Source organism: Condylura cristata, unplaced genomic scaffold (assembly GCF_000260355.1).
Source record: "Condylura cristata isolate star-nosed mole 26May11 unplaced genomic scaffold, ConCri1.0 scaffold00015, whole genome shotgun sequence".
NCBI lineage: Eukaryota > Metazoa > Chordata > Mammalia > Eulipotyphla > Talpidae > Condylura > Condylura cristata.
The window spans coordinates 1,325,976-1,340,631 of NW_004567116.1; the positions used below are offsets into that span (position 1 = coordinate 1,325,976).

The following is a 14,656-nucleotide window of genomic DNA, read 5'->3' on the forward strand; positions in this document are numbered from 1 at the left end:
TATTTCCGAGGTGGTTAAAGCCAAGTTACTGAGAGGCCCTACGCTTGTCACAGGCTTTCCTTTGATCCCACCAACAGCATTACTAGCACGATCTGAGGCAAAGCTCTGGATAGTGTACAATGGCTGGTTAAATCCCTTGACCTTCTGGGGTGGCTTTTTTTTACATTAAAAAAAAAAAAAAAGGTTTACATGACATACTCCTTTCAGGTGACTAACAGAAAGGCCTGTTATTTGTGCTAACCATGTGATCTTCAGTTACTTAACCAACACCTACAGCCTTAATTTCCCCACTTATAAAATGCTTAGAAATACCAAATGCAATGGCTTGCAATGAAGATTACATAAATGCAAAAAGCACTCTTAATAGCGCTGAGTAATATTCAATAAAAGTTCTCTAGTACGTAGCACGTTGTAACTGAAAAAAATGAGGCTACGTTGCTCTATGTGTCCAAGATCACACAGGTAAGTAGTAAAAAAAATCAGGACTCAAAATTCAAACAACCTGATTTTAGAGTCAATAAGCTAAGTCCTTCTCTGCCAAGTTTTTTAATCAAACAAATCCCATCTCCACAGTTTTCTAGTGCTATACCACTCTGTCCTTCCTACCTGGCCTAATGCTTCCTTAGATCATTCAGGTAGGTGCTGCTGTTCCTAGATGGTAAACTCCTCCAAGTCAGCCCAAGGGCTCAGCTACCTTACTGCACTAAGACATACAGTACTTCAAAAAGAGCTAAGACTTGATACAGTTAGGAATTTTTGTTTTCTGGAAACTCCACATTTTTATCTTTTTAAAGGTACCTAAAAAATCAGGTGCATATAAAATTTCTACATGCCACTCATTCTATCTAACACAGACCACTGATGACCCCACATACCTATTTATTAAAAATACATAGCCTAAAAATAAACTACATTATTATTTGGGGGAAAAAATACATAGCCTACTAGTAGTACACAAATCTAGAAAATTTACTTTCACCATTCCATGTTAAAGTAAGCCTACCTGGTTTGACAGAATAAGATCACTGGAGAACAAATTTCTCCATGGACTTTAGCAGTGCATCCATGATGGGCATGACTAAGAGGTGGCAGGCAGTCCACCGGAAGTTGACCCCTCAGTGATCGTCCCATTACCTCCTGAATATAAGAGATGAGGCCCTAAACCTACCCCAAAGAATTAGAAACAAGGTCCAAACTGCAGACCAGGCTGATTTGGCTAAAGCTCCGAGGGGCCCTGTTCCAGAAATAAATCTGAAGTTTGTAAATTTAAATTTAAAACACCTAAAAAGTCAGTTGCAGAGGTGACTGATGTAGTTTCAAAGATCTGAAGAAATTGGGAGCCCAGATTCCCCACCTTTTCCCAACACATTATATATCCATCCTTCCATTAACTCAAACCCACCATCTCTCCCAGTTACAGAAACCCTGGAAATCAGAAAACCACAAAAAGCAAAGTACGAGGAGTGGGCTGCAGAGTTAACGCAGGTGGCATACATAATAAAGTAAAAAGGGGAGGAAATCTTAAAACAATCTGCGGGAGCTGGAAAAGATCACGCTTAGTGAGATAAGCCAGAAAGAAAGAAAAATACTGGATGGTTCGCTCATCGCAGGAGTAATGGACCAGGCGAGAAAATAACAAAAAAAATGAACAGTCATATACCAGAGACATTTTGTGGGGGTGGAGTGGGGAATGGGATCAAAAACAGGGGGGGAGGGGTGGGGAGGGAAGTGCATGGGATTATGGTGATGGCACACGGGTGACTCGGTGATGGGAAACCCGCGGGGATTACAATTGAGATGAAAAAAAAAAGTACAAAATGATGTAAAAATAAACCATTATATTATTTTTTAAAAAGTGTCTAAAAAAAAAAAACAATCTGCAAGGAAAAGGAAAATGACAATAATTTACTTTTAGCTCCTTCTGGCATTAACAATGGGAGAAGCATGAGGGTTGAAGCAGCAAGGACATTAGGACCCTAAATTGGCATGCAGTTAAGAGTGAGGGTCTAGGCCAGGTCACTGAAGAACTTGGGCTGCAATAAGTAACATTTATACTGCTCAGACAGTACATTAAGCTGTTTTTCACAGGAACCGTGGCGTTGGGACAGTGGCAGAGACCTCATGGGAGAGAAGAGACAACAGAAGGCCACACTAACAAATACCACAAATACACAGGCCACAATCACAGCCCTACAGTTAACCAACCCTCCATTTCCCAGGGCAGTAAGCCAAGGTAGGCCTGTTAGCTCAGCCCTCAGACCACCCCACCCTCACTGCAGAAAAGTGACAAGAAATAAACCCCTATCCCCTTCTTCCCCAGTCCCGCAAAGAAATGAAAAGGAGCAGCAAAGCACCTGAAGGCGAAGCAGTGAGCAGTGTTTATGGCCCCAGAACCCCAAGATTACCCCAGTTGGCACCCACAAGCAAGTGCTCATGGTTATAAAGACCACATGCTTCCACCCACTGGGCAGAGGGAAGAGGACATGTGGGACAAGCTACTCTGTTACAGGCAGTTCACGAGAAGCCAGTGAAGGAGACAGATGACCCACCTGGATTCCACATGATTGACACGTATCCCACCCCAAAAATCACTCTGCAGGTTCCCAAGTTACATGTCTAAAGCCCCTCTTCCCAAGGAACATCAGATTTTCCTGTAAAGTCACCCGCCCCCCCCAGCCTCCTTCCCTTAGTGGTTAAGCCCAAGCATCTGTCCTGTCCCCAGCAGCTGGAACTGCCAAACTTTTTGCCGGCTCTCTCCACCCCACGTCCCAAAGTATGCAGAGAATCCTCAATTCCTCACACTTATCCCAGCATCCCTGCTTGGTATGCTTGCACCGTGCACCTTCTCAGGCTATCATGACACCTTCACATTCACCCGGCAAGACACCTGAAAACCCTGGCAGGAGTAGGGCGCTTCAGAGGGACTATCATGGCAGGGACTGGCAGAACGCAGGGCGGACGCTCCATGGTGACATTCAACAGTCAAAGTACCAGCTCTACGGTGAGAATTCCCCACGCCTGCTTCAACTGTCCCTGCCACTCCCCTCCCCAACCACAGGGCAGTACTGAGCACGGACAGCGCTTCCACCCCGCCACTGGCTTCTTTCCGGGTCCCAGCCCCAGCCCCCACTCCAGCCCACTCCCTGAAGGATCGATCCTTTCGCCTCATAAACACCGAAGCAACCCACTCCCCGCTTCTCGCTTGAGAAGCCAAACCCGCAATCGCCCTGTTGGAGCACAGGCTGTTTCTGACCGGAGACAAGGCGGGGGAAAGTGGTCAAGCGCGGGCAGAGGGAAATGGGCGGTAAAGCTGACTGCATTTGGTGTGATTAATTCATGTTGAGGAATGAAGCAGTCCCAGCCACTTGGTCTGGACTCTCCAGTCCGAGAGTTCACAAGCCAGCCAACCAATGGACTACACCCCTCGCAGGCAGCAGGGAAAACATCCTAAGTCCCATATTCAAACCGGTCTCCTCCTCCACCCCGGCTGCCTGCCTATAGCTGTCATGTCTTCCTGGATGTCAAACTGGCTCCTCTGAAACTGAGTGCAATCAAGACAATGACAACCAGGTTTCCAAACTGCAAATTGCCCCAAGTTTTATTTGTCGTCCATACAAAAGGGAAAAAAATTAAGGTTTTCTAACACCACCTACTTGGGGAGATGGGGGAGTGGGACTGTGCCGCTCAGCATCAGCGAGAACATCAGGGGTCAGCAGGGTTCGGACAAACACCAACTGACTGTTCCTATAGGAACTCAGTCTCAACACAGCCGACGAGGGACAGCCAGGGCCCGACTGCTGGCACAGCTTGGCGCACAGGAAGTGGTTAAGCTAACCCTTTCCCGGCCTCCTCACATCTAAAAAGAAAAAGGCGCCGCCGACCTCAGCTGCAGGCTGCTTCCCCATCCAAACGACCTTAAATATCGCGCACAAAAATAAAAGGGAGCCAGGAAAAAAATAAAAACATAAAAGAAACTCCCACCCTGGGGAGATGGGAGGCAGCGGAGAGGGAAAACCGCAGATCTAGAGCCAGTAGCAAGATTTGCTGCTGAGGCGAAGGAACAAAGTAGGTTACTGCCGACACTCAAAAGGACTGAGTCCGGGGAAGGCCCACATGGTGAAGGGGATGAAAAACCGGATACAGGAGAGGTCTGGGCCTGGGTTTGCACCGTCCCCCACCTCTCCTCCTCCCCTCCCTGCGGTGCCCCATCCCAGGACGGCCCTACATGCGGCGCTGGTAGCCAGAGTGCATCTGAGCTGCCCGCAGGTAATCATTATAGGAGCCCGAATAGCGTGCGTAATCGGAATGGGCATCGGGCAGGCGACGGTAATCCAGCGAGGACTTTGTCGGCGAGCGGCGGAACGAAAGCTGCGACTCTGATAAACGGCGGTAATCAGAGAGCTCGGCTAAACGCCGGTCGGAACCATACCTAGTCGAGAGAAGAAGACAGTTGGTGAATGAGACAATTGAGGAGAGGGCTCCAGGTGGGCATGGGGGAGATGCCAATGGGGATATACAGGGAGGGCGTGATCAGACTGGTCTCCAACCAACAAGACTGTCAGAAGGCTCATCGTCCCCTCCAGGGCAAGAAACCAAGCCGCCACTGAAGCCCTTCCCTTCTGAACTGGTCAAGGTGTTTTTTGGTCCACATTCCCAAACCACAAACAAACTATCCCCACCCCTGGGCCCTGCAAAGAAAGACCTTGGTTGTTTAGCAACAGAACGGCGGACGAAAGCAAGGTCCCCAACTTCCCCGAGTGGACGCACCTCGTACACCTTGCCTTTAGCCAATGAGTGCCAAAGGGATTATCTCCAGTCCACCCCCACCAAAGCCGGGACCACCGCATAACAGGCTTAAGGATCCTCGAGACAGTGGGAAAGGCTATGGGCCACCACCCTGCGGGTAGTGGCCCCAATGGCACTCGGGCTCGCCCCGAAAGGCGACACTTCCCAGCCTGACTAGCTGGCACCACCCAGGATGAGCACTATGCTCCACCTGAATCCCGGTGACCAGAGCGCTCACAGACACCACCCGCCTCGGCCTCCAGACATCCCAAGGGAGCAGAGAAGACCAAGGGAGGGGCGGACAGCTCCAGTTTCCCTCCCATGCCAACCTCAGCCCCTTGCCCTAAGCCCCAGCTGGGGGCACAGGCCGGGGGGGCATACAGTACCTTTTCGACATGGCGACAGCCTTTTTGTAGGGATCGTCGTAGCTGGCCCGGGGTGGGGAGAGGCGCGTACGCTCATAGGGCGGCGGGGTGCTGTTGGCGTTGGCAACGGCCCCCTGGGACATGGACAGGTAAGCTGCAGACGGCTGACCTGCCCCATCGTAGGCATTGCCCGGCTGGCCACGGTAGGAGGCAGCAGCCTGGGGATGCTGCTGGGCAGCATAGGAAGCAGCCAATGAGGCTGACGACTGAGTGCGGTAAGGCGCTGCCAGGGTGGCAGAAGGCTGGGCCCCGTAGGCAGCTGCGGCACCATAGGAGCCAGTGGCCGCGGCAGCCGACTGAGCCCCATAGGAGCCGGACAGGCCCATGGATGCTTGAGCCCCGTAACTATTCAGTTGGGTCTGAACAACAGGCTGGGCCCCGTAGGAACCAGCCATCGGGGTGGTGGCTTGCGCAGCATAGGCGGCTGGCTGGCTGGCGTAGGCAGCAGCTGTAGCTGGCTGTGCCACATAGGCAGCAGGCTGGGAAGAGTAGGAAGCAGCCTGCTGTGCAGCATACGGGGCAGACTGGGCATTATAAGAGGCTGATTGCTGGGCATTGTACGAAGCCGCCTGCGCCCCATAAGCTAGTGAGGAGGCTGCAGACTGGGCCCCGTAGGAGGCTGCCTGGGCCCCGTAGGAGCCTAGGGAAGAAGCCGCTCCCTGGGTGCTGTAGGAGGAGGCAGCCGCACGAACCCCATAGGAAGAGGCAGCCTGCGCGCCGTAAGAGGACGGCTGGTTACCATAGGAAGCAAGGGAGGAGCCCTGCGCCCCATAGGAGTTGAGCGAAGAAGCCGCAGCTGGCTGACCCCCATAGGAGGACAGGGCTGAGGCTGAGGGCTGGGCTCCACCGTACGGGCCAAGTGAGGAAGCTGCAGCAGACTGGGAGCTAGGGCTAGCCAGCTGGCCCCGGTACGGGGCCCCGAGGGAGACAGAGGGCTGAGCGCGGTAAGAGGCTGCCTGGGCCGTCATGGGCTGAGTCCGATAGCCGACACCCAAAGAGGCAGAAGGCTGGGCCCTGTAGGCAGCTCCCAGCGACACGGAGGGCTGGGCCCGGTAGGTGGCTGGCTGGGCCGTCAGAGGAGCCACGTAAGAGGCTCGGGGAGGTGAACGGCGCAGGGGGCTGCGGTCGCGACCAAAGAAGGGTGGTGTGGGCTGACGGGCTTGCCCATCAAAGCCACCAGTGCTGTTGCCAAAAGCCTGCTGGTAGTCGAAGGTGGCAGAGAAGCCACCTGTTCCAGGGAAGGCCGTATCCCCAGCCCCTGGTTTCTTGGTCTTGTCCCCAGACTGGACAGCCAGGCCAGGCCCTTTCTTCTGACCCTTGGTTGAGAGTTCCACGTTGATGCGCTTGCCCTTCACTTCTTTGCCGTTGAGCTGCGCGATGGCGGCTTTGGCATCTGCTTCCTTCTCCATGTGAACAAACGCGTAGTCTGATAAAGCAGCAGACAGAGGGTTAGCAATTAGGGGGGCAGGGCATGCTACCTAATGGGTCCCAAACTGGACACACAACAGCACCCAGCTGTTGCCAGCTACCTCCAGGCCTCCAAACCCTCCTCTCCAGGAGTATGTCATAAAATGTGGCTTCCATAAAACAGAGTTTCAGAGTGTCCCAAGCAGACATCATTGCCTGTGGCCTTCTCCCCTTTCCCTGTCACTTCACCCAACTTTCTGGTGAAAGAAGAGCAAAGATGGACTGTTAACGCAATAAAAATCTTCACAGGTCCTCAAAGTATAGACCAGCAAACAAACTTGGAAAGAATCCCTAGTCACTCAACTACTGAACATTCTCTAACCGAGTGCATCCAACACTACTGCTGCTCACAGCTCACCTTCAAGGCTAAACTCGCACACCGGAAATGACCACTTAAGCCCAAGGCCCATGTCTCAGCCCAGGGTCCAATTAAGGCACAAGAGTGAGACCATAATGCAGGTGAGCAGGCCCTTTGTCACAGCACTTCCCAGCTGGTAAAGCATCTCCAGCACAGGACCTCCCAACAGCCCCGTGAGGGAGACAGAAATCATCATCCTTATGTTACAGGGGGGCAAACACACTCAAGAAAGTTATATAGTGTGCCCCAATTAAAATACGGTACAGGCAGGAACAGAATCCAGCTCTTTCTGCCCTTCACTACATACACCAGCCTACCCTGAGAAGTCACTGTATTGCAGGACTACGTAACATGACTAGAAATTTAAGTTTAGAAGGGGAGAAGTTCCTCCATGTAAGTCAACGAGCTGTGGGAATGGAACCTACATCTCCTGATGGACTTCAAATCCCCTCCTTTCCCCACGCAGTATCACATCAGTTCCTCTTCACGGGACAGAGGTTACCTTATCACCGCCAGCACCTGGTCACAGAGCAGACTAGGGAAAGCAGACACAGGAAAGATTTGGTTTCTTGGCTTCAAGGCAAGAAGCTACAATTACTGCAGCTAGAAGGCTCTGCTAATGAGCAGATCACCCCCAAGGTCCTCATTCAGAATCTCAGTGAACTGTGGTGGGATAGGGTCTAGGGCAGGGTGGTGATCGCTGAAGTCCTACTCAGGTACCACACAGAATAAGAAAGCTTTATAAGGGAAAGAAATATCTTGTTCATTCCCAAATTCACAAACCACGTCAGGCAGATCACGCTGGTGGGAATGTAGCCGTGCACTTAATCCCATCTGGGGAGTCCACAAAAGCCAGCAGCCATTTCCCTCACATCAGTTTAGGAAATGAAGAACCCGGATACGTTTCTCAAAGATAAAATGTCCTTTTAAATGGCCTCTAAACAAGTATTACAATTTCTAGAAACTTTCCTAACAGATGCCCTTTCTAGCTGCTCCTATAGATCAAGGAAAAATGTTCCTGGAGGCAAAATGGACAGTCCAGCCCTTATACAGATGAGAATAAAAATAGAATCAATGCATGAAGTAACAAGTGTGGTACAGCACAAAAAACCTTGGGCTAGGAGCTAGAAGGCTCAGTGGCAGATCCAAGTATCACTGACTTGCTATTACTTCTTAAAGACCTTACAATTTATTTCTCCATCTGACAAATGTGTTAGGAAACTCCAGTAAAAGTGTCCTGTAGAGTATAGCTACACAGGTATAAAGAACTATGATGATTATTCAAGCTTAGAAGTAACCACAGGTTTATTGCCCTACAGATTATCTTTATTCTGTAATAAAAAAACAAAAGACAATGCTACCTACACATGCAAACTTGGAGATGATAAAAGAAAAAATGAACTAATTCTGCGGCAGAACCTGATTCCTACCTAGCAACTGTGAAAAGCAGAAGTGTTCCTTTCGGCCTTAGCTACTTAGGGTAAAGCAAGCCAAAAACAGATGCTGGTGGTCCAGGATCACTTAAAAAGCAGGGACATGGCCAAACCACCTGAAGAGAGCAACGGGAAGCAGAAAGCCTGACCTGAGAGGCAGAGATAAAACCACCCCTCCCACACGGTGAAGTGGCATTTAGGATCCACACTGTATTCCTGGCTAACCTATCTAGAATAAGCTAGGAAAAAACACCCAACCACTCTAAAAGAAACACTTCAGTGGGCCTACAAGAACAGAACACTCCATGGTCTATTCACTACTTTGCTGGGTTATAATTAAGAGACCAAGTTGTGAAACTAGAAAACTCAGATTTCATGCACTCAATTCAAATTGCCCATCCAGACAAGCTATACAATTGATCTCTGACACAAAGCTATCAATACAACTACAATCTAACGTTAGAAAGATCCTACCCCTGATAAAGGAGGGCGCTGTGGATAAGTATCCAGCTGATTCCATCGTGTGTGAGTGACCCTGTTCCGGTAATCAGTCAATGCACATGAGGCCCTGCACAGATGCCCAGGAACCCAACTCCTCCTAGACAGCAAAGCGAAAACAGAGCTGGAGAGCTCTCACCTGCCTGGCAGCTGACTGAAGACATGACCTGTTCTGCCTGCATATACTCAGCATGTTTTACAGACTTCTGATGGTACCATGGCAGCACAGCAACTCCAGTATCAGGTTAAGGGACTCCATAAGGAGTGTGCTTCCTTATCCTGAGAAGAGTAAAAACCTCTCATTTGAAACTACAGCTACATACGGAATAGAGACCCACAAATTTTCCACCTCTTCTACTTTTCAGGCTTCCCCTGAAGTCTGAGAAAGGTAATGCTGTTATTTGGATTTTCATACACCACCACTGAACACCCAATAGAGTGGAGAATGATTACAATCTGCTGTTGCTGTGGAGATTTTTGCTGCAAGCAACTGTTTTTCCCTGTGAAATAAAGCAGAACTGGTTGTCCTGTGCAATGCCAAGCTTGTGATTTTCAAAGACCTGACAACCAACAAGGTGATTCAATGGAATGCCAATTCCCAGTCCAAGAAATGAGTAAACTACTTAAAATCCGAGCCAATCTCTCCTAATTCCCAACTTAAAAACGTCATCTTCCTTCACCCCCAAAAGGTAGGAAGGGCATCAGCAGAAGAAATGATGTGCCAGTTTTCCCCACACTCCTTACAAGTATATCAGGAGCTCCACTGAGTATTAGCACAGCTACGAGTAACGGCTGACCACCAGGCCCTGAAGTAAATGCATTTCTTCTAAACAAAAACTAAAACTCTCAGTCTCCCAAAATTCTGAAAAATCACATGCAGTTGTCATACACTTCACCCTGAGCCGCCCCCACCCCACTTTCACTTTGTGTCAGTTCAAACAAATTCTGCAAAGCTTTAGTTTTCTCAACAACCTGGAAGCAACCTCCTTGACCAAGAGTTCCATGGAGAAGGTCCCCTTAGACTCCCAATGTAGGAGCTGCCCCTGCATAACAGCCCTAACGACACACCTTATGTCAATTAAATGCATAACTCTGTGAATGAATTATTTATCCCCATTCATTTCCTGGCCAGGTGCCCAATCTGAGGCCCTTCCCATTCCTTGACTCTTAAAAGCCAAAATCCATGCACCATACAGCCTGCCTCAGCGCACCCAGCAGCAAAGCCGGACAGTCGTGGACTTGCACAACCTGAGTTGAGGGAAATAGAGTGCAGTATTAATGCAGAACAAAGAATTGCTCCCCGCAGTTTATACCACAACCCTTCACGCTTTCTCACATATGGGAAAACAGGGAACGACCCAAAGATGTGTCTTTCCAGATCAGCAAATTAAGTCTTTGGTGGGAATGAATAAGCACCTGCACCCACGTTTCTCTCCTATCCTCAAAACTTCTCACACAGGATACTGCAGACGTGAACCCAATACCAAGAGCAGGGCATCATTCCCAGGCTGTATCCTTCAAGACAGCAGAGCAAAGTGAACACTGACGTGTTCCAACTGGAATGGAGACTGGGCCCTAACAAACAGAACGGCTATCCCAGCAAGTCTTGTCAACATGAAATAAAGACTCAGCAAGGGGACAGGAATCCAGGCTCTGGAAAGTCAACTGGGTCGCAAACAGTAAGTCAGTTCTAAAACATGGGCGATCCATATTTTCCAAAAAGGCAAATGGGAGTCTGCCCTGAGGAATAGGCCTATAATGAAGCAAACACCACCAGTGTCAATCTATCAGCCACTGTCTGACCAAGCCCTCGGACACGCCCCTCCCCATGTCCCACTCAGCCAGAATATGGTCCTTTGCAAAATCACCAAACTAGTATAAAAGACAGTGCCCAGGGGCACGGGTATGGCAAGGGAAGGATGGGAGAAGTGGCCTGCATAAAACAAGCCTCCTCCCACATGTGAAAGGTCGGGGTTTCCAGTCTTTAGGTGTCAAGTGATCCCAAAGGGGAGAAAACCAAGTTTGAGGCAGTTGAACAGCGCAGAGTTGCCACGTGTAACCCACCTAACAGTACTGAAAGGTCAGGGGGTCGGAAGGGGTCCCTCCTGCCCCCAGAGTAACTGTACCCATGCCAGACAGTACTGAAAGATCCCAGCCCGAGAAGTGTCCAAGGGCCCCGTTACCTTCCGCTCGGGCGCATTCATCGGGAGGGAACACGAGGGTGGGCTTGGGGCGTGAGCCCCCACCTTTTCCCTCTTCCCTTGCTCTGACCGACGTCTGGAGAGGAAGTGGGGAAGTGGCGGAATCTTCCCCGCTCCACGATCCGGCTTGTGCCCGTCACTTCCCAATTTCCGCTCGGTGCCAGGCCCAGGAGACCAGAGGAAGGCGCGCCCCCGGTACACTCGCGAGTCTCTCAGGCGCGTCCCCGGCCCCGTAGCTCGGCTCACAGCGGCCGCCGCACCCACCCAGAGCCGCTGCCTTCCATTTGGAGAAAGGTGCCTGGACCGCAGGGGAGGAGTGGCTCTCCCCAACGCGCCCCAGCACCTCCGACCGCTCCCGCCGAGTTCCCCACCCCGCCCCACCGCGCAGCGACCGACCCCCGGGAAAGGGGCGTGGCTAACAAGCAGAGTGCCCGAGCGCGCCCGCGCCCGCGCCCCCGCCCGCGCGCGCCTCCGCGTTACCTTTCACCACGTCACACTCGATGACGCGTCCGCGGCGCTCGAAGAGGCTGCGCAACTCCTGGCTCGTGCATGCAGCCGACACATTGCCCACGAAAATCTTCCAAGTGTTAAGAGGCCGTGGGCGCGACATCTCCACCACGAGCGCGCGCCCCGGCCGCAACTCGTGGCCGTGCAGGGCCTCGATGGCGCGCAGCGCGCCCGCGTTCTCGCGCATGTGCACGAAGGCGAACTGTTTCATGACGGCGCAGCTCATGACCGTGCCGTAGGGCGCGAAGAGGGCTGCCAGCTCCTCCGGCGTCGTATCAGCCCCATCGACGTTGCCCACGAATATCTTCATTTTGCCGCCGCAGCCGCCTTCCCGGAGGGCCGGGACCTCTCCTCCAGCGACAGGCGAGACGTCCGACCGGCTGGCAGTCCTCCCCAGGAATGGCTGGCGACCGAGAACCCCGCCGCGCAGGCGCTCTGACTTAGCCAATCGGGACCCACATCCCGCGCGTCCAACAGCCAATCAGAGAGGCTGAGAGAAGATGCGCTCGGACGCAGCCAATCCCAGAGGGTCTGGAGCCCGCTCGTTAGCGGAGGGGCGGGAGAAAGAGGATCGCGCGCGACCAACCGCCACCGCCGGGAGTGGAGGGGGCGGGGGAGAAGAGGGTCGAGCTGGGGGAACGCGGGCTGGCTGCGCCGGCGCGCGAGAGGCCTGGTCCCGGAGGCGGCCTCCGGCCGGGGTAGGGCCGGCTCCGGCGCGCCGCTGGGAAACACTGTGTGGGTCGGAAGTCGGAGCTCCTCCCAAGCGGGCGCGTAGGCCAAACCCGCACCTGGAGGTAGCGGCGAGAGCGTCCGCGGGCCGGCCGGGCCTGGCGGCAGAAAGCGCGACAGATGCCTCCGGTCTGCAGGGGCCCTGGGCTGCGAGGGCCCGCGCCGGGCGCCTCGAAGCGGGTCTAGAGGCCTCTGCCGCGGAGAAACCCTCGGGCCGTCAGTTCGTTCTTGGAAACACGATCCCTGGCGGCGCTGAGGTCCGGCAGGGCCGACGCTGGAGACTGCGAGACGTCTAAGCTGCCTCTGGCTGACGGACTTGACACACTGCACAGTACAAAGTTTTAATAATTGAAAGCACGCTCTGTGAGGGAGCAAAAGTTGTTTTAAAAAAAAAGGAAAGGAAAACTTTCAAACCCGACAGATATGAATAAAACTTTATGCAAGTGGAAAGATTGTGCGCGGCGAGAAGACGGCAGGAGCCATCCATTCCGCACGTGCAGGGAATGTGCACGCCCTGTCCAGCCCACAGGGTTTCTGGAGCCTTTACCATGAGGGAGCACGGAGGTAGCCGGGCGAAAAGTGACACAGCTGGAGTCCTTGGAGTTTAGATGGTGGGGAGAGAGACAGTAAAAACAAAACCTGTGAGGTGGTGGTAGACCTGCTGTAGTCAAGGGAGCAATCTTGCCTTGCTCTGGGGGAGCCATCCAGTCGGAAAGTCCGGCGCCTGGGAGCCTGGAGCCCGCTGGCCTGTTGCAGGGATTGTGGAGCCAGTGTGGCTGGGCTCAGCAGCAAAGGGAAGCACAAGGAGGGGGAGCTGTAGACCTTGTGGGCTTTCACTCTGAGAGAAAGGCTGGAAGTTGGGGGGTGGGAGGAGCAAGGGGCACATCAGTCTGTACCAGTGTTTGCTCTGGCTGCTGTTGCGGTGAGCAAAAACAGAAAACCATAGCATATACGGAATAACTGCCACTACAGGGAAGAAACGATTCTGATCAGATGGTCACGCAATCTGGGGGAAGTGGTCAGACTTGAAAGTTTCTTTAGAGATGTACTTATTTATGTATACAAGAGCCAGGATGTAGGCCAGGGTTAGGGGAGACGGGTTGAGAGATTTCACCTGAGACACATGGGGAGTAGATCAGGCTGATCTACTGAAACCCACTGCTGAGGGGAGCAGCAGGGAGACAGGAGAGATCTGCTGTGCTCTATGGGTCACTCCCTGGCTGGGGATCAAACTCATGCCACAGTGGCTGGTGATAGCTTGATAGGACTGCCACCAGGGATGGAGCTTGAAGGGAGACGTGACAGGTGACTGGAAGCAAGTGGTGAGAAAGATGAGCCAAAGATAACGCAGCCACTGGAAGCACAAAGGTGGCTTTATACTATGTGGTTTTAAAACTGTGCATACATTCCTTAAATAGAAATTAAAAAATTGAAAGTGTTTTTGAACTGATTTTTTTTAAGATGTATTTATTTATGCATACAAGAACTGGGGTGTAGGCCAGAGGTTCTGGGGTGAGAGACTTCACCAGAGACAGAGTAGGGAGCAGAACAGGCAGATCGACGAAGTACACTGCTGAGGGGAGCAGAGGGCGGGTCAGGGGAGGTCTGCCGGGCCATGTGGATCTCCTCCTGGGCAGGTGGGGATCGAACTCATGCGAAAGTGGCTTAAGCTTCTTAGTGCAGTGCTTTTACCCGCTGCACCACCAGGGAGGGCCTTGAATTGTTTTTTTTTTAAAGATTTATTTTATGCATACAGAACTGGAGTACAGGCCAGAGATGCTGAGGTTGAGATGATTCACCAGAGACAGAATGGGGAGCAGAACAGGCAGACTGATGAAGTACACTGATGAGGGGAGCAGCAGGATACAGGAGAAGTCTGCTGAGCCCTGTGGGTCACCTCCTGGCCGGAGAGTTCAGGCAGGGTTTGAACTCGCACTGAAGCAGCTGCAGATAGCTTGCAGTGTTATATTTTAACCTGCTGCACCACCAGGAAGGGCCTGAATTGGATTTTTAAGGTGCTCTACCGGCCTCATTATCAAATGAGACAAGATGGACAACATTTATCTTCTACTGAACTTGGAATCACAGGAAACTATACTTACTGGGGCCTCCCTGGTGGTTCAGGCGTTAAAGTCTCAGGGCTATCAAGCAAGGAGCTGGAACCCATCCCCCAGGACGCCCCTCCCCCTCAGCTTTGTTTCAGTAGATCTACCTGTCTGGTCCCTGCCACAGTCACTGGTGACTCCTTTCAAT

The 14,656-nt window shown here is 52.1% G+C and overlaps 1 protein-coding gene across 3 annotated transcripts in view; it reads right to left on the minus strand.

Moving 5' to 3' along the window:
* Positions 1-12,117, minus strand: part of RBM14 (RNA binding motif protein 14) — a 15,976-nt gene extending 3,859 nt beyond the window's left edge. Inside the window, exons 1-3 of one of the 3 annotated variants that reach the window (XM_004682584.2) lie at positions 11,648-12,117; positions 6,526-6,636; positions 3,176-4,429 (exon numbers count right to left, since the gene is read on the minus strand). In XM_004682584.2, coding sequence (XP_004682641.1) covers positions 4,407-4,429; positions 6,526-6,636; positions 11,648-11,984 — 471 coding nt within the window. In that variant the 5' untranslated portion in view covers positions 11,985-12,117 and the 3' untranslated portion in view covers positions 3,176-4,406. Of the gene's footprint in view, positions 1-3,175; positions 4,430-5,171; positions 6,637-11,647 lie in introns of those variants that run through there. The other 2 variants (XM_004682583.2, XM_012725398.1) reach the window with 2 other exon arrangements.
* Between the last annotated feature and the right edge of the window lie 2,539 nt (positions 12,118-14,656).